The sequence below is a fragment of the Oxyura jamaicensis genome, chromosome 1 (assembly GCF_011077185.1).
Source record: "Oxyura jamaicensis isolate SHBP4307 breed ruddy duck chromosome 1, BPBGC_Ojam_1.0, whole genome shotgun sequence".
Lineage (NCBI taxonomy): Eukaryota > Metazoa > Chordata > Aves > Anseriformes > Anatidae > Oxyura > Oxyura jamaicensis.
The window spans coordinates 64123281-64143710 of NC_048893.1; the positions used below are offsets into that span (position 1 = coordinate 64123281).

The 20430-nt window shown below is 40.5% G+C and overlaps 1 protein-coding gene across 37 annotated transcripts in view; it reads left to right on the forward strand.

Annotated features, from left to right (window-relative positions):
• CACNA1C (calcium voltage-gated channel subunit alpha1 C) overlaps window positions 1-20430 on the forward strand; it is a 436365-nt gene that overhangs the window by 302265 nt on the left and 113670 nt on the right. For 19 of the 37 annotated variants that reach the window (XM_035346240.1, XM_035346144.1, XM_035346083.1 and 16 more), the window contains exon 10: window positions 15773-15863. In XM_035346240.1, coding sequence (XP_035202131.1) covers window positions 15773-15863 — 91 coding nt within the window. Of the gene's footprint in view, window positions 1-13688; window positions 13764-15772; window positions 15864-20430 lie in introns of all 37 variants that reach the window. The other 18 variants (XM_035346227.1, XM_035345985.1, XM_035346220.1 and 15 more) reach the window with 1 other exon arrangement.

Below are 20430 nucleotides of genomic sequence, written 5' to 3' on the forward strand. Positions count from 1 at the left end.
AAAAAAAAAAAAAAAAAAAAAAAAAAAAAAAAAAAAAACAAATAAAGCTCCATGTACTCGGCTGCAGCTCAAGTCCAAAACCATGATTTGCTTGGGTACGAGTGACAGCAGCTCCCAGCTGTGTGCTGTGCCCAAAGCATGCACCGTAGAAAACAGTCCAAGTGGTATTTTTGTACCTCACCATCTTTCAGAGTAGCTCAAACATAGCTCTTAATACAACTACTACGGTTTGCACACACTTGCTAAAAGGCCTTGTTAAATGATAAGTCGGCTTTGCATTTGTTGTGTGGAAAGAGAAGCTCAGGTTGCAAAATGATGCATGGGTTTGTGCTTCAGATGTCAAGCTGTAGTCTATAATTAGCATGCTGCCTAGAAAAAGTTTCTGGGACATTAGTGCTCACACGAGGCTGAATCACTCCTGCGGTCCTCGGGCAAAAATCTTACTGGAGTTGCTGGGGATTTTGCCTGGGTAAGGCAAAAAGGAGTTGGGTCCTAACCTCCTTTATCTGAGGTCAGTAACAAAACAGGCAAGTGTCAACACTAGAGAATATTGCCTAATATTAGGTCTTGATGCACTAGAGGCTTGTGTGTGCTCACACATGGCTTTACTATTTCATAAATGTCATCCACCAGATGGAGAGCATGAGATACTTCAAATCTGCGATCACTTACAAGACTTGATAGTCCAGATAGTACTGTTTGCCCAGTGCATAATTCCACTGGCTAAAACTCCTTTGTATCTGTCACAAATTTTACCCATTGTCATTACTAGCATTTTGATTCCATAGCTGTGAATATGGAAATATGGAATCGCACCCAGATAAACTTTTATATCCTGAAATGGAGAAATGACAGATCTCACAAAAGAAAGAGAAGACATTGTGAGACTCCATAGTGACTCTCTAGGTACTGTAGTAGCTACCTATTCAGCCCTTTAAATGACAGAAAGTAATGTTGCTATTTAAAAGTGATATATGTATGTATATTTAATTTAGGGTGACTTTACTTTCACTTTTGCCCCATATTCCATCAATGTCACCAAAACTAAGATGTCAACATTTGACTTTTTCCCCACTGGGAGAAAAAAAAAAAAAAAAAAAGTCTGGGAGTAGATTTCCGTACTGACTGTTTCACATGTTGCTTGCTTGCTTTTTCTTTTCTTTTTTTTTTTTTTCAGTGACAAAGCAAGGAAGCTATAGGATCTTTATCCTTAATTGTTTTGTCTTCCTCACAATTTCCAAAAGGAGAAAGGAGAAACTTAAAAAGAAGAACAAGATTAGTCTGCTGAACAAAGTGAAATTAAAACTTTGCTTTTAAGCTCTGTCTAGAAATGTTTCATCTACTAGATTGATTCTTTAAAATACGTATGCAGGTTTGGAGAGGGGAAAAACATTCTGGCCTGCTTCATCTAGTTAAGAGAAAAAGGCACAGAAAGGCTAAATTATGTACTAAAGGTCACCCACCCTCTCAGTGCCAGTGCCAATCTCTCATAGCACTGCTCAGCCCTTTATACCAGAATGTCGACCTTGTATCGTATCGTATAAGGCATTTACAGATTTGATCAGGGTGGTTTTGAGCTATTTTCCTTCTTTGGGAAATCCCTGTAATCATATTAATCACTTTAGTAGACACAATTTTATTGTTTCCCTGAAAGTATGGATTGTTCACTCTGTGAATAAGTTAATCAACAGGTTTGATTTTAATTAGCAGTACAATTTAACAACCCAGCTTTTATCAAAAAGCAACATTTAGGTTCATAGTTCTGTAGATTTCGCAACTTCCCAGTTTCTCTTTCTCCCTTTCTGGCTGAAAGAAAGCTTTGATCTCAAAACAAAAAGCAAGCAACTGTTTGAAATCCTTCTTCCGCTTCCTTCTCTGCTGATAGTTACTGCTGAGGGTAGGTAAATCCCATCTAACTAAACACAATGTAGAAGCAATTTAGCTCAAGCCTGCATTTTATGTCAAAGCACAGTATGGAGAAGACAAATTGTTGCCTTTGAATGGAGAGCAAAAGAAGAAAGAGCTGCTGGCATTCAGGAAGCCTCAGGAGAAAGCTATGGCCAGCATTAAGGTCTCTAATTCTGAAGTAATTTGTTCCAACATAATATCAGAAGGCCTGGTATTGTTTGGCAAAGCAAGAAAAACATTTCCAGAAAGTAGAGTGGAGTGACTCTTCAGTTTGGGAGAGCTGGGGCAAATTCAGGTATGCGGCTGACCCCAGCAGCCAGCTCCTTGAGTGAAATCTAACACAAGGAGCAGCTAACAAATCTGTGTTGCTGCTGGCACTGTTACGTGGAAGAAGGGAGGGCAACGTGGAGAGCAATGTCCAAAACTGTGCAAATTTCTGCTAGTAAGCTCAATTTTTCTTCTTATTCCCTTACAGTGTCAAAAGTTACATAAACTAGATAAGCTGCCAGGCTGCCGTAGTTCATGCCTGGGATAAAAGCTCTTCCTGTAAGATCCTCTGTGACTGAAAAAGTTGTGTGGTGATATCCATGTGCTTGCTGTCTTGCAACTGAAGATCTGGCTAATGTTGTTCAACTTCAGTTTTTCTAGCTTCTCCCTTCCCTGATTCTTGTAACCTGGGGCACAAACAATGTTACGCTGAGTATTGCTAGAACAGTGATGTGTGGCCAGCTACAGCATATAGAGGCGGGCATTAATGTTGATAGAGCATTAAGTTTATCTACCATAAAAGCTATTTCCCTAGCAAAGACTGTCTGGTGAGGTAACATCTCTTTTTTGCCTGCTGGAAGAAAGACTTATGCTGATGTAGGAATCCTCTTTAGTACTAATAAGTTACAGAGAAATATCTCTTTAGAGGTGTGGGTTTAGAGGGAATCTATTGTTTATATAGCTGGAAAAGACACCTTTGTGCAAATAAATTAACCTCCATCTGCCTTGTTAGGAAGCATTTCTGGAATCTGTCAAGATTCATCCACTGACACTGGGATTCCAGTTCTCATGAAAGGACATTAGAGGGAACAGTCTATGAGAAAACTGCCATCACCATACCTTCTGACAGATTGTATGTGCTTTATTTCCCACGGTTAGAGAGATGTAGAAGGCATTCAGTGCCAGGATCTCTACAGAAGATTTTAAGAAGAAATATCACAAACCCCCAGACTGCGTATATATACAGCAAGGCCATTTTATATATATATATATATATATATATATTTTTAAGTAGAGACCTAAAGCATGCTCTTAATTTTTTATAAGGGCAGTTATAGAATGGTTTTCCAAACTGTGGAGTATTCAGCATTTCCTGCTGAAGACAGTGAGAAAGACCAGTGATGAACATTTGACAAAAATGTTACCATCACAGATGTAGCCTTCTTCATTGAGAAGAAAGCATTAGTGAGCAGGACTGATAGCAGCTCAAACCCCAAGGACTCTTTAATGTGATATAACAAACTGTCAGGAGAGAGGCTGTGGCATTTAGTAATGATGCTGAGGGACAGGGAGCATGTGTTTGGAGTTAGGAACAACTGTTGGGGATGAGAATTAGTTGTATTACATCAGTGCCAGATGACATCAGAGCTACAGTGTGCCTGACACTTTGTATACACAGATAAAAATTAGGTGTATGTACACAAATCAAAGACAGCTTTGGCTCCAAGAGCTTACAGTCCAAACAGACAAAAGGTGGTATTATAATTCATATATATATATAAACAATAAAGCAAAGCTAGTACAGAAGGGAATGCCACTTTAGGCACTTCATGGTACCCAAAACTTTCACTGTAGACCAGCAGATAAAATATGGCGTATATGAGGTGGAACATAAAAAATGCCATCCAGTGCCTGATAAGCACTGAGTGTGGTTTGTCCAGTGACATATGTGAAAAAACCTAGTACAGCTAGAAACTTCAGTATGGATCTTGTAAGCTCAATATCCTAAAAGTGTTTTTGGTAGAGAGAAGAATGTAGTAGGACCACCTGTAGCAGAAGCTGTTCTGCTATGAGCTTTTTTCCTCAGGGTCAAAGTTTATATTCATTGGAACCTGTCTACCTGCCTTTTTCTTTCCTTTTGAGTTTTGTATTATAGCTTGAAGATTTATGTACAGGAAGATAATTACTGAGGTCCAGACCATGTGTTCCTTGGCCCAGACCAAGAGCTGTGTGGGGTGGAACTGAGAAACCTCTGAGATGCCAGGACAGGTGGAGGGAGGCAGGAGGGGCATTGTTAGCAGAGCTCTCCTGGGGAAACTGTTGTGTTCTCCACCTTCCCTACCTCTACTGCAAGGTAGTTTGAGTAGTTCATTGCTTCCTTAAATGGACCCACAAAAAAAAAAAAAAAAAAAGAGACAAAATTAAAATTAGTAGTATTTTGCTTTATATGCAAATAGGGTTCAAAAACTGACCCTGCTGTTGTGATGGCAGTGCAGTGGAGCAGCACAATGAGCTGCAGCTGACAGGCAGTCTGTGATGCTGTGATCTTCCTGCAGCAGCGCACGGAGACAAGGAGCCTGGGTGACATTGCACAGCTGAGCTACTATGTATGTTACCAACTGATAGCCAGTGCTGGTGCAGCTGAGGATTGACAGTTGTGAGTGGCACCTAGCACTTCTCAGTGCTTTGGTGGGAAGCCTGGAAAGCTTGCAGCAGGACCCCGGTAGAGGTACAGCCCTGACAGAGGAGCAGTCACACTCTCGCTCTGTGACCGCTCACTTCTACTTATTGGGTGAGAAACTTCCCATCCGCTCCAGTACAGTCTGCTAATAGGGTAAAAATCTCCGGTTGTACTTGCTTCTGGAAAGAAAAGCTGGTCTCTCCATTCCAGTTATCTCATAAACAACATCAAGCCTGGAGAGGTGGCGGGGGAAGGAAAATGTTTCCAACTGGGGAACTGAACTGAAAATAGCTGTGGCACTGAGTCTGCCTGCTGATTACAGCAGCTCTTCAGTTAGCAGGATTGTGGAGATAAGTCAACAGATTAGACAACTGGCCTTTCAAATCTTGAGGCCTACATTCAAATTCAGCTTAAGGGTCCATGGTTGTTTGTAGTGCTGCTCACATCCTTATTTCCATTCACACAGTTCACAAGCCACAGCATGATGCATGCTTCTCCTTGACTGCTTGAGGAAGGGCTGCAGTAAGACGTGTCCCTCTGAGTGCAAACTATGTAGGTCTGCAGGGGGCCCAAGGTTAGGCATATATATACAGGGGTCACTGGAGATCAGAATGGTGATGTTATCAACTGCATTAAAACCCAGAGGCTGAAGTAGCAGAAGGGTTAAACATCAGAGCAAGGCTGCAGTGGCAGAGCTACATGGATCCTCACAGATGTGCTGATCAAAATGTAAGTGTATTATCTAGCTGTTTGAAGAACCACAAGCAGAATAACAGGGCTATGCCAGGTCACGAATGACTTGTTTTAACACAGCTGTGTGAGGGAAGCTTGCATAACACCTGCCCACACTAAGCTTAACTCAAGCTGTTGTTATCAGTCCCTCACTCTCCTGTATGCTAGAAGTATTTGCAAACTAAGAATCTATTATTTCAAGGCCACTATAAACTGCCTGTTTCTTTGAATTGGGGTAATTGACCTATACTCAATGCCCTACTCAAGAGGTGTAAAAGCTTTAATTACAGGTTTGACAAGCTGATTTTAAGGGCAAAACTCTTTAACTTGAATTCTTTGCTTTTCTCTTGGCTGCACAGTAACACACAGCCTGCCCAGCTAGCATGTCTCATGCTTCTGACTCATGATATTGTGATAATAGTGTCTAGTATCAGACTAGTCATTATGTTAGCAAAAGTGTCTGAAAGAACACCACATGCAGGAGAAGCACACAAAATCACAAGCATTTTATTTACTAGGCACAGAAGACAGATGAAATGTAACAGACTGGGGGTTAAAAACAGAATTTTATGTGCATTTCATAATAGAAGAGGTGATTTCCATTTCAGATCGTGGAGCTGAATAGAATCTGTCCAGTGTGATCCATGAGTACAATTTCAAGGGTCCAGCGCTTTCACACAGCCCTGGCTTGAAAGTGACCTATACCTAAAGTGTATGTTACCATACCTGTCGATTGGTGAACTGAATTGCGTGATCATTTACCATCAGGAATGTATCACCCAGGAGCCTTCTTACACATCCCATGTGAATACTGCTATTAGAAAATGCCTGCACTTGCTGAGAATTAATCTGTTGCAATCATTGCATGTGCAATGGGACTGCTGAGATGGATAGGGCCTTGCTCTTCTCTGAATTTGGTAATACTAATGCTCAAATATTTTAAGTAAGTCACTCCTAAATTATGCCTTCCATCATGCAATAAGCATACGCTACTCTTCCAGCTCGCAGAGCAGTATTTTAGATGAAATATTCAGTCACTGTTGTTCTTTTCCACAGCTTCTTCACCTATTACCCAGCCTCTGCCCGGTTGCCCTGCCTATCCTTTGAAATAATACAATTTGCCCTCACGTTTACTTTTCCTTTATATTTTTGTGATATTCTGCCAACAAGGGCCAGCCTCCAGGAGCCTAGTTTCTTCCTTCTGCAGAAGGCAGTCCTCAGAGACACCTACCTCCCTGTTGGCTCAGCCCAGGCACAATCCCTGCCTAAGCTTCCTGACTGCAGGGTGTGGGAGCTCCCTGGGGAAAGATTTGCGTTGCAAGCCCCTGACCCGCTGAACCATCCAAACACAAATACAGTCGCCGCTGTCCTGACACATCCTCTTATGTGCTCTGGCTCACAAAGTGTAGGCCACTTGCTGAGTCTTCAGGTGTCACCCAGTTTGAAATGGCTGGTGCCAGACAGGGAAGTCATAAAACAGCTAGAGCTGCATCTCAGCCACTTTGAAGCTTAGCAATCGAGGTGGTGAGCAGCGCTCCCCGGAGAGTTTCTGATGACCTAAGCAGATCAGGTTAGAACTGGCTTCTGTAATTTTTTTGCTTCTCCCCAACTCTGCAGGGAAGACAGGGCTGTGAACTGAAAGAACAAAGATGCTTTTGCTGAAGTAGAGATCCTCATCAAAGTTACTGATTCACCACCCAGGTGTATGTTTGTGTGGATGGGCAGATGCAAAAATTCCCCCATGCACAGGAATTTAAGGAAACACATGATCTGCCTTAAAACCACAATTGTTCTTGAAGCTCATGCGCTGATAATTTTCATTTATAACAATGCTAGTGAGCAAAATCTAAGTGTGATTATTAGATGAACAATAGTGATCAAAGGGGGAGGGATTTTATTTTTTCAGTTGATTATACTGTCTTGAGAGCACTTTCTTTGTGGCTAACTATTTTATTTGTTTGGTTTCATCAGTCTTTGTGTCACTTTCCAACACCTAGTGTGATAGTAGCTCTTATGCACCCATTTCTTAGATGGCTGCCAGACCAGACTGAAATACTAGAATCGTTTTGATTTTCAAGTGAGATGCTCCTGCTCCCTGTGTCCTTGTATCATTTATGGGGTAGATTCAAGAACATTTGATGGTGCTACCACTTGTCCCACCTTCTTCTGTAAAAAATGTTAAAGAATGAGAGAGATCTTGCAGAACCATTCAGAATGTGCTGTTGTAATTTGTTCACCATCAAAAAATACCATTGAAGGAGTTATAAATCCTCAGTTGCCTCAGCTCCTTTTTTCTTCTCTCTCCCTCTCTTTTTTTTTTAATTATTTTTTTAATGAATGGCTCCAGAAGTCTATGGGGAACTAGAGTATTAGTCTGACACCAGAAACATAGGCTATAAACCATATCCTGGCAAGTAAATGCCTTGCACTTTGGCACATTAGGTGTTGTTCCTAGCAAGACAAACAATACAAGACATTTATCAAAAAAGAAAACAAGTTTAGGATGTCATTGGAGCACCCAGATTTAGGAGAGAGACATCTTTCAAGATCTGTTCTGGTAGCAGCTCTGTCACCCTGTGACCCGGCCCATCTGTCCTTCCTCAGCCGCAGGGATTGAGCAGGTTACTTCCACAGCCCTTGCAGGCAGAAACTGCAGAGCAGGGAATGGGCTCCTAATGCAGACTCAGATGTTAACTCAGCAGAACAAGCTGTTACCCAGAGAAACTGCTCATTTTGCCCTTTTTAACAGAGAGTTAGACTCCTTTCTGGAAGGTCCTACATCCTGTGCTTCTGAGACATTTGAGATACCACGGTTATGCAAAAATAACCCCTGCCCTCCATGCAGGGAAGAGCAAAGAGGATTTTAAGTTCTTCCTTTCAAATACGGAACAGAGCATGTCAGAGGCTTGCAAGGCCACCTCTCATCAGGGCCAGAAGTTCACTTGTGCTCATTATGTGTCTTGTGTGTAATGTGCATTCCACTCAACGGCTGAAATGAACAAATATTTTTGGAGAGCTGTGTATTACTGTCAATATTACTGTAAAAAGTAGACAGAAATGGCAGCTGTTTAAGGTATCTAGGGTGTTTGTTGTACTAAAATAAGTCTCAGGAAAATTAAGTAGTGGCAAGGTAATGCATTCATAGGTGCGCAGTAATCTGCATGTGTTAATGACAGATCTGTTAATCACATGCCTGCACAGCTGATACAGATCTCTCTCTATCTCTGTCTCATGTTCCTCTTTGTGTACGGTATAAATTCACTTAGCCCATAACTGCATCCTCTAAACATCATGAGATGTATATGTGCCTGTGGTGACACTCCAGGAGAGGAGAACATGAGAAAGCAAGTCTCTTTATATGAAAGATATATATTGCAATTTATTGTAAAATGCATAATACACATGTAAGTGAAATGTTAGACATACAATACTCCATCTCAGTATTGGCAATGTTCCTACTTCTGCTCCAGTCAGTAACCTGTGCTGCACTGCATCAGTCTTCTCAGCCTGGTTTTGTTACTGTAATGACAAGCCCTGTTACTACACACTAGCTGTTCCGTCTTTGCTGCTGGTTTGCTGGTGTAAAGGTCTTTTCACCAAAATCCTCTCTGGTTTTGATTGAAGCAGATGCAACTGACAGACGCTCTATGGCTCTTTGTTGCTATCCTCAATTCGACCTTGAGTGAAACTGCAACTCAAGCTCTCTCCTTCTAATTGCAGTCATTTGTATGTAACCCAAAATTAGGTTACTGAAAGTGTATGTATTGCATATATTTAATGTAGTACTGTGTGCATAATACTGTCTGTATGGGCATTGGCCTCTGAGCCCTCCATAAGGATTTTGAAAGTATTTTCACAATTTTTCTGATTTATTTATTTATTTATTTATTTGGGTGCTAGATTTATTGATGCATTCTCTCTGTCTCTGGGGGGTGTGTAACCACCATGTTCCTACAGACAGTTTAAGTTCCCTTTCCTCTTCTCTTGTAGAAGTCTTCATATTGCAGAGTTTCTTTTCAAAACAGAAACCCCCAAAATGTTCCCCAGTCAAAAAAGCAGGAAGAGATCTAGAGAAAATTATTCATTTGCCTCTGCACAGTTTATTCTCTGCATGCTGCTTCCATTTAAGAACATACTCACGGATTGTTCCCAAGACACTGTATGCATGTATCAGAATAAATGCTGTATCTTATTTAAATTAATAAATATGATGAATCAGTATAGCATTTCCAAGCAGGCAATGAGAAGAGGAAAGTTAGGCAATATTCATATATTAATTAAAATGAGAACTCTCCACCAAAAAATAAAAATAAAAAAGAGTCGATTGATATTCTGACAGCTGCCCATAAACTCATTCATGAAATGATGGGCATGAGAGGCACCACAGGAAGCAAGGTTCTTACTGGAGACAGTCATTTACTTGATGCACATTCTGTTAAAGGAAGCAGCCTGCATATTGCAATTTATTCTTGTTGTGCTTGATAGAAAAGAGAAATCTTAAATCTCAGCTGGAGAATTCACAGGACTTCTTTGCTCTTTAGATTTGCTTTATAGTTCTGCAAAGTCCCACCTGGGAGACATTAGCATCAGTAATAACTATAGTGCTTAGCGCCTATTGTAATGTGTTTCATCTGCAGATTTCAGAGAGGTTTGCAAGGTGAGAGCAGAATTATAATCCCCATTTCAGAGAAACTGAACAGATATGTAGAAAGGCTTGATCACATGAGCAAGGTGACACAAAAAAGTAACATCAGGTCCATCTGACCTCAAATGCCAACATGGGCAATAGGAATTTTTTAGGTTGATATTTCACAATGTCATTCAATACTAGCAGAAATTAGAGAGTTGAGGAAATTGTAGTCCAGGTGAATGTATCAGAATACACAGTCAAGTATATTGTTCCTTTTCTTAATCCGAAAACCCATGGCAAGTCTTTTTGAATATGGATGAACACACTGTTGAGTAATCACACTGGTTTTGGTCAGGTACCTAACTAGGGGCCTACTGTAAACGCCCAGCCTGTCCATGTGGTTGAGTGAGCCATCTGTGAGCCATTCAGAAAAACTGTGATAGGAACCTCTCTGCCTCTGGAGCTTAACTCAAACAGCTAAATCAGAGATGTGAAGTCAGGCAAAGTGAATAGCCTCTAACATACCCAGTTCTAAAACTAATGACCAAGTCTGCAAAGTCATTTAGTAGTGTGTCCCATTAAAACCTGAGAAAAGTATATGCTTCATCTATGTTTGTGGAACTTGACACCCTTTGCCCAGGCTTCATCTTCTCTGGGTCTTAAGTTCTCACAGTGAGGTTCATTAAAGTCAGATTCAGCAACAAGCAAGTGTGGCAACATTATAATCCATGGAGATAAGTCGGAATATTAAAATGACTTCCACTGGCAAGATAACAAAAGTGCCATAAAAGCAAGATGCATCAGTGGTAGTAATATTCCCGAACTGGGAGCATATATTATTCTCTAAGTGTGTAAAGCAAAAAAAAAAAAAATCTCAGGGCTACACAGAAGGGTACTTGCTTGTGCTAGCTTTCTGCCTGAGTGGTTGGCTGTCTCTTGGCAACCTGCCATCTAATAATTTATTGCATGTCCACAGGGCATTGGTTGGAGGAGGGACATATGTTAGTGCAAGTGGAGAGCTGGTATCAAAGCTTGATGCCAGTGACATGGAACAGAGGCTCTCAAAGGGTCTTGCACATCTGTCTATCTAGCCAGTCGCAGACTGCAGACTCTTTGTCCTTACTTCTGTCTGCTGGGTCTCAGAGCTAGAATTAACACAACATGAACCATATCTCGGATTTATTTTTAAGGAAGCAGCTAGATAGCCTTTGCTACTTCAGTTGCTGCAGGAGTGCTATGTAAGTAAAATGAAATCAGAGTTTAGGCAGTCCAGGAGGAAAATTCTGTATTCAGAGATGAGCCACACTGTGGAGAGATGTAAGAAGTGCAAACATTTCAGAAGCTACTGTAAAGTATAAAACATACTGGTCCTTAAGGTTTGCATTCTGTTGAAACCATTAAATACTTTTATGCCTTTAAAAGGTTGTTTCACTTCCCTTTAAAAAGAAATTGCTATACAACTTTGAGAATGTGTAATTAATAGATTTCATCAACCAGAGAGAATTATGGATGTGATGACTAAGGATAAATCCAAAAAAATATCGCCATGTAAGCAAAGCCACTGTGTTTTGCCCTAAGGAAGAGCATAATATCTTCTATGGGACCTATCCCTGTGCTGTTGGTAGCAGTTTGCTGTACTGGTTAGGTTGGAGCAGGCTGCCTGCAATTTGTGCTCACTGCCCTGTTAGCTACACTGCTACTCCTGGTGCAGCCAGGCAAAGGCAAACTGCCCAGTGGAAATGCCTTCTTACTCCTTTAACAACCTGCTCTCACTTGTGCCAAGGAGTCCCCTATGTATGACGCAGGCATTTAGGTGTTAACCTAATACCCTCAGGAGTTAGGTGGACAATTGAATCGTATGCACAGGGATAGTGTCTGTGCTGCAGTTTGGACACTGAAGTGTATGCAATGCAAAGCATGTGGTAGATGGAAGATCTGTTGGTCTGCCTGAAGGCCAGGAAAGTGGGGGGGGGGGGGGTGGGGGGGGGGCACACAGAGGCAATATGCCCTCTGCATATGGCAGAACCCAGCCCTACGGGGACCTCTGATCTGGGTGCAAGCAATAGGTTTTTTGAAGATGACAGGGAACCACTCCTGTCAGAGTGCATACTTCACTAATCACACATGGGAAAGGAGGAAAGGCATTAGGATTTCTACTCCTAAGTCATTTGTGCCCAGGTAGGAGGAAATATGCATTTGTCTCTCTCTTGCTTTTGTCTCAGCTTCCAAAATTACATGGAGGAAGTGGCCGTTGAGGTGGCATAGTCTGTATAGTATGAGCCTGAACATTACTCTGGTCTGGACTAGAGCCCACCATTTAGAAAAACATCTCTTCCTGATTAAAACATTCCTGTGGTGGATTCACCACCAGCATTCTTGGTATATGGCTGCAGTAATTAATTACCCTGACTGCAAAAAATGCCTGCCTTGTTTCTGTGCTGGAGCTGGGGTGCAGGCAGAACGTCTGTGTCCCTGAGAACTGAATCAGGTAATAAAACCATGTGGGCAGTATTTCATCTACTTCATCTCATATTCAGACCCAGCTTATACACGCATCTTCTGCAGCATCTTTTGTTTCTAGGATTTGTTAATTGGCCTGAATTAACCTCACAGGAGCTCTGCACATGATTGTCCCCTGATTTTGAAGGTGAAGTAAGGTGCCACAGAAAATTAGTGAGTGCCCTGCTGAGAGCATACCACATTTGAGAACACAGTCCTAGTCTACTGTCTGTCATGACCTTTAACTTCTAGGCCATTGTTCTTCTTATACGTGATACCTTCTTAATACTTTTTATTGTCCTTAACATTTTCCATCAGTGCAGTGTAGGAAGTGCCTGGGAGTTAATGCCAGTGAGCTAGCCCAAACCACAGGAGGTGGCTCTTCAGCCTGTGTGTCACTGCACCTGTATCCCTCGCTTTAATTTGGCCTTCCACAGCAGTAGGATTAGGGAATTGCAAAGTATACTCTGTGACACCTTTGCACATACACCTCTGATATGTGTGGGCTGAGGACCTCCATGCATACATAATAAGCAGAGGATCAACATTAAGTAATGCCATGAAAAGCCATGCAGCAGAAGAACATTGGAGGGTAAATGCCAAATGTAAACTCAAATGGAAATCATGAGGCGTAGCTGAGGTGTGTCATAGTTTGAGTAAGGCAGGGTAAATCTGAGTGCTTGAAGGTTGTTAATCTCTACAAATGGGAAAAGACAGAGAAATGTGATTATTCCAACTACTTTCCTTTAGCAACTCCATCAGTTTTGCAAGAGTTTCTTGATATTGAAAAAGTTCGGGGGGGAAAAAATAAACACAACATATAATTCAAAAATAGGCTAGTCTAATAAGGATCAGAGGATATCTTTGGGACAAATTATGATTGCCTTAGTCTCACGGATTTCAGTAGGTCACACAGTCAAACAAGAAGGGTTTTGCCATTGATATCACTGGAAAAAGGATTTGACCCATAAACTTAAATTTTGCCACTTCATGTTCTCAGAAGACAAATATAAAAAAGAGCAGAAAGCAAGGGAACATAATCCTCCAATGATCTGTTATAATATTTTTTACTTCCGTATACTTTTGTTTTTGATTTTGTACTTTTAATTCACATGATGAAGTTTTCAGACAGAAGTGGATGTCGTGTGCAAGCTGAGTTCCTTGTTTTTTTCTTTTGCCTGTCACTGGCTGCATGTTCTCTATTGATGTCTTGTTCCTGGTACTTGATACTGACCATCTTGTCTGTGAAAGGAAGCACTCCGTCTGGCTTGCCTGATAAGAAGAAAGGAAAGTTTGCTTGGTTTAGTCACTCCACAGAAACCCATGGTAATGTTCGACTGCAATTTGTGTTCCACACTGCGTATATTTGTCTGTGTGTGTGTCTATATGTCTCTATGCAGACTGACACATAATGTATCTTTGTATACTTCTGCATGTGCGTGCCTTGCTTTTTCTATTGCTTGTGCAGTGTCCTCTTCATGCACTCAAGATAATAAGCTGTTCTGCAAATCAATCTCTTGCTAATGTCTTCAAGATTGTTTTCCATTTGCAAATAAGCTCAAATATGTCTTGAAAGTGCTTTACCTCACCTTCAAAGATGACTTGCCAAATATCAGTGTTTGTTGTTTGTTTTTTTTTCTCTGAAGGGCTTAATCTGGACTGAAAATTTGAATTATGAATGTCATTTTTTCTTACAGTTTACTTGACTCTTCCATGTGCATCAAAATATTAATTCAGTTGATTTCTTAATTCATCTTTCTGAACAGACAAGATCATTAAAACATATAGTCTTTGCAAAGAAATTAGCACCATTTGAGTACAGTATTTCATGGTTATGTCAAGAGTGGTAGAGACCATTATTTCCTATGGGCTGTGTTCCTACAGAAAACAGTACAAGAGCTTTAGATTTCCAAAGATACACATCGGAAGAACTTGCATCATTGGGATGGGGTGAAGGAAAGATTTTGAGGGGCATTTCTACCATAATGCTTTCAAAGCAGAAACCCAGGTATTTCTTAGATCTTTGGAAGAACCTTCTGATATCTTTCTAGTTTCTGAAAGAAGACCTGGACCTATGGCTCATTAAACATCTGTCCAATTGGAATGCAGAGCATATTTATTCTGTTTTGTCTCTTTTTGCACCATTGACCCCCAAATAGATATTTTCTTATTAATGAGTAACCTGTTTTGACAAGCTGTTAGAAGCCTCTCCAACAGCTAATAGTGCATGCTGTCAAATCTCATCTGAAATATACATCCAGTGCAGGTCATGTTTTGCAATCCTGTTGGGCATCTGAGAGGTCTAACTCCTCCATTATTCAGTTTAAAGCAGCATTTTCTGTATATTTTTGTAAAATTAAAAAAAAAAAAAAAAAAAAAAAGGAAGGGAAGAGAACACGTTGTATCCTATCCTTTCTTTTCTTCTACCTTAAGCTGAATGTTTGTGTATGAAAGGAGTTATTAAAGCTATTAACGCTCATATAGGAGCTGGGATCAATTCATGGAATGGAAACCATGAATCTTTGTGATCAACAGAAGCAAATAAAATATTAAGGTTTCATAAGAGAAGATAACACCTCCTTGAATTCAGATGAAGTAGTTTTACACCTAAGGTTCCTTTCATTTGATGGCTATTCCATGACATTTCTGCAAAAGTGTGGGAGATTCTTTCCAGATCTTGGTAGATGGGTGTCAACATGAAATCTTTGCCACAGTTCATATTAATTAGTTCCTTTCTGATAATGTCTGAAAGAGTCAGAGTCTGAATTTCCCTCTTATCCCTATAGGCCCAGTTTCTAAGTGTAGGGCTAAAACACATTAATGGTAGTATATGACAGATAAGCCATCAGTATTATTTGTGGTACTTGCTATCAGGCTAACACAAGTCTTTTGAACACCTATTAGTCTGGTACTTTTTATTTGCACTCCTCTTCAGAAGAGACTGGGGAGGACGTTAAGGTGGCTGGGCTGGTTGCAAGTAAGGGGGAATCATCTTAAGCATTCACTGAATCAAGCAAAAACTTCTTTCTTGGTTTTGAAGGTTCTCTAATTTTCAGTGGTTCTCATTCATAACATTTCCAGAAGCCAACTCAGAAAGAAAATAAGCAGCTGGCTCTTCCCCTTCCTTTAGCTTCCAAGTAACCTATATATGTTCCTAAAGTCTACCTGCCCAGCCTGGCCTGTGCAGGGAGGCAGCAGACTTGATCAGCTAATCCTCAGGAGCTGCAGCTGAGGGTCTTTTCATTACACCAGTTCCTTCACTGATGTGATTCATTAATAGATGTGTCAGGTTCTAATGGCCAACCTTCTCTTTTTCTTCCCTTTGACTCTTACAGTGAGCATGCCCACCAGTGAGACCGAGTCCGTGAACACAGACAACGTCCCTGGAGCAGATATTGAAGGCGAAAACTGCGGTGCTAGGCTAGCGTGAGTACATATACGCAGTTATATGTATGTAGGTGCTGGATTGAGCTTGGTGGGTTTAAAGCCAAGGCAAATGTCAGTCTTTTTAAGGGGAAATACACCACAGTATGGGTGAAAGGAAAGGATGGAGACAATCTGTTGATCCCACTTCTTATCTTAATTGCAATGTAAACTCACTCTGGACATCAGTGGAGAGCCTCTGGGATTACATAGATACAAATAAATCATAGAATTCCCAAAATAAGAAGAGCTGGTTTTGCGTAGTAGCTAAAAGAAGAACTGATGGATAAATGTTCTTAATTTAAAATTTATCTTTAGTGATGGATAATCAAATCCAGCATATACAGACCAAGCAGTGGAATTGACTGGTATATTTTAATTTCACTAATGATTCCTCTACACTGTATGCTATCTTGTAATAGAAATACACATATGGTAACTCTCATCCTTCAGCTGAATTACACCCTTTAAGTGCTGAACACAACATCATAGTGACAAATAAATGCATCAATAGGAAGGGAATAATGCCTCCTCAAAATCACACAATTGTTGTTAATAGACATGCTCAAGAACATGAGACAGCAGTTATAGAAGACATTTATATTTTATGGTGCATTTTTTAACACCACAGAGAGCAAGAACAGACAAGAGGAATGCTTTCTTTTTTTTGCATGACTCAAACAAGAATGGACCTTATGCTGCAGGGAAATATGGTAATCTCCCCAAATTTCCTTGAAAAATGGGCAAAGCACTCTGCTGGAGTATTCTGGGACTCTGTCCTGTCCTTGTGCGTACTTCAAGCCCTTCAGAGTTGATTAATTGGTGAACATAAGTACATAAGAAATACTGATGCCAAAATAATATTTTGGCAGACCTGTGGTCCAATGTTCAGGTCCTGACAGTGACAGGAGGGCAAGTGTGCAAGCCTGATCATTTCCTGCCTTTCATTCAGCTTTTACTGCTCCTGAATTCATGCTTATCATATTAGAGATCTTAGAGGGCACACTTCTTTTTGCCTTTAGCAGCGATCTATGGACCTGTCAGCCATGGATTTATCTGAAACTACTAATGCTGCCTGCCCTCACAATCTCCTGTGGCAACAAGTTTCCAGAAGCTCACTACCTGCTGTGTAGACAAGTACTTTAGTGTATCTGTTTTAAGCTGATCTACTGCCACTTTCAGTCAATGCCCTCTCCTTCTTATACTGTGAGATCCGGTGATCAACAGTTCTGCATTCAGCTTATCTATCACTTTCATGACTTCATAAACCTTGATTGTGTCTCCCACACACACCCCTGGCCTTCTCCTCTACAAACTGAAGGGTAGGGGATCTCATCTGCATTACACTATGTGATATGTGAAATATGTTATAAATTCAATCTGCTTTCCTGGAAGTGTCAGCCAGTGACTTACAAACCCCAGAAGAAATTGTGACAGCTTTCCTTCACCTGCCTGCTGGTGTGTACCTGCTGAGTCTGGCATTATAGTTTAGATTAGGAACTTTTTTTTTTCTTCTTTTTTTTTTTTCTTTTTTTTTTTTTTTCTGAAGGAGCCAGGCTAGGTCTATTCACAGCACTAAGGCAGTTGTAACTCTCCCTTTAGCACCCCACTGAGATGCCTGTGCTCTTGTCACTCTGTAGGAAGCAGTAGCTGGATATATGACCATTTCTTCCAGCTGGATCTAATTTGGAGAACCATCTCTATTCTGCAGTTACGGTTCCTAACACAATGGGTCCCCTGGTGCTACACAGTGCCAACAACAATGTCAACTGTTACTATAAAGTTGCATATATTTTTAATATTACAGTTTGCATCATTTAATGCCCTTAATCCCAAAGGATCCTAAAACACTTTATGAGCTGAACATGCAAGGATTATTTTCATAGTGTTAGAGTTCAGCCACCTTCAGGGTAAAATGTGACAGGTGTTTAAAAGCTTAAGGAGAAAGGACACGAGTGTACAAGGAGATGTAGAAGGGTAGCTTGTTTTGCACAGGAACTGTATGGGGATTTTTGGCATGCAGAACATAATTACCTTAGCTGGAATATGGCCAAGAGAGCTGAAGTTTAACCCAACTCTAAATGTAATCATGATTTAGAATGGTGTTTACTTAAAACAGTCCAATATGTCCACAGGAAAATAACAGTACTGTGGTCTGTCACAGTGATCACCATGCCCACAGTATTAGGAGAAGGGATAGCTATGTCTGATACATTTTGTGGAAGAGGATATAGAAAGATGACAGGAAAACAGAACTTCATTTCTTCTTCCTGTGTTGTAAATCTTAAAACAGTGCCCTAAGTTTCACCAGAGCAGGACGTGTAAGATTCAGGGAGATAAACAGCTTCCTTGCCACTTTCCACTTCCATTGAAAATGGGTGGTGCATAGTAGGGAAATTGAAGTCTGTTACTGTTTTGTTTTGTGTTTTATGTGTGTGTGTGTTTTTTTTTTGTTTTTTTTTTTTTTACTCCTTATCCAAGGACCTTCAAGATCCTCAAGGCCTTACTGAGATTGCTTTTCATCTCTCAGAGATGGATGGGAGCCTTCAACCAGGAAAATGAATGACTATCATTGTATTTGAAAGTCTGGAATTAAATACAAATTCCATCAATGCTTTCTGATTTTGTAAACTTGTAAACTCCAAATTCTGCACTTGTGGGTATATTCAGATGTGCCTAGCACTGTAAGACTTGGATTCCTCTCTGCCTTGCTTGTTTACCGTATCGCACAGTCAGGTGGACAGAGAAATCAGCTTTCCTGTTTCCAAGAACTATTATGTCCTCCTCTTCTCATTGAGCCTTCATTTAAACCTCTCATAGGTCAATATTCCTGCTGGAACATAAAATGTGAGCAAGGATTTCAGAATTTATTTGAATAGTATGTAACTTCAATGGATCCTGACTCAGAGCATTAGAATTTGGCCCAGTGCTTCCAATAATTCTTTGGTGTCACTTAAGGATAAGAATAGTTCATGCAGAAGTCAGTTCAATTTTTCAGATAAGTTCCTCATGTAGTACTAGTGACTTTCAGTAAATGTTAATAATTGTGGTCATGCCATCCTGATTTATTCTAGTTGAAGTCTAGGCCTGGACTTTTGAGCCATCTGCCCTCTGGAATTTGTTTTTACAGATAAAGTGGCTAGACAAGTTTTTTGTTCAGTTGTTGAGTTTCATGTATTGAAGACAAGTCTTCATTTTTACCAGCCTGCTAAAATCACCTAGTGGCCATGAGTCCCCATTGTCTCGCTATAAATACATTTTTACCAGAGGGCAGAGACTGCACTGGGCAAGCTGCAAGCAGACATGACTGAAGCAACAGGGAGATTTCAAGTCAAAGGTAATACATTTATTTATTTAGTGGCATTAGGCTGGTAGGGCATTTAACCACCCCAGCACTGCCACCACCACCATGGTTACAGGCTGACCTTGCCTGCGGAATGAGCTCATGATAAAAAGTATCCAGACGACTGAAGGAAAAAGCATTTTTAGTGAAGATAACTTAGAATTACTGGCTGTTCTTTTTGTTTGTATAAAAAGCTGTAGAGCTTTGAAAGGCTTGGTCTGTGAATGACAGAAAGATCTGCTTGAGAAGCCAGGCTCAAGCATGCCTTTTGGAAAAGGAGATCTTCCCTGACAGCCTTTCTCAGCTCCACAAAGACATATGCTGTGTGAGATCAAGAGAGTACCTCTCAAACACACTCTATCTCCTACTGATGAATTGTTTCAAAGAAGCTTTTATTTCTATAGTATCCATACCATGTGGATGTCTGGAGCTGTGCTGTCTGGAGCAATGCCAGCCTTCAAACCAGCAGAAGGAGTTTCAGAAGGAATATAAAATCTAATCTCTTTGCTTATTGTGTAAATCCGGTTTCATGAAACTAAAACAAAAACTTCATTCCTATCATCCCTAGTTTAATTCTGCTGCAATCAGGTGAGACGTGGCCAAGAGTAGTTCCCTTCCTAATGTGGGTGCTACCTTTATCAGGTGTCTGAATTTGAAGAAGGTTTTGTAGGGTTCCACAGGACATTGAAAAATGTCCAAGAATATCCACAGTATATCATCCCTGTCATGATATTGCCTTGTACTGTGCTGACATCTGCCCTGTAGTAGAAACACAACAGCTTTTATCCTCAAGGCCAATGTTTGGAAGTGAAACTTATCTTAATTCTGATGTGTCACAGCTCTAATAACCTGTTGCCTCCAGGTACAAAGAAATGTGTTTCCTCTACAAGTATCAGTGAGATAAACCCAGAACTAGGAGCAATGGGTTTCTGTTTACAGGATAACTTTATACCCAAGACTTTCCAGTAGCGAGTAATTTCTCAAAACCTCTATGGTTACTGCTCAGCAGGTCTTAGATTCCTGTGGACAGGCTGTTGCTTATAATCAACAGTAATCTCTTCTGTGCAGGATGGCAGTGTGTATGGCAGTGTGTATAATCTTCTAATACAACCAGAATGCTAATTTTCTAATACAGTCATATAGCCCTGGAGTGCCATAATAGAACTTGTTTTTACACATATGTACTAGAAAAAAAAAAAAAAAAAAAAAAAAAAAAAAAAAAAAAAA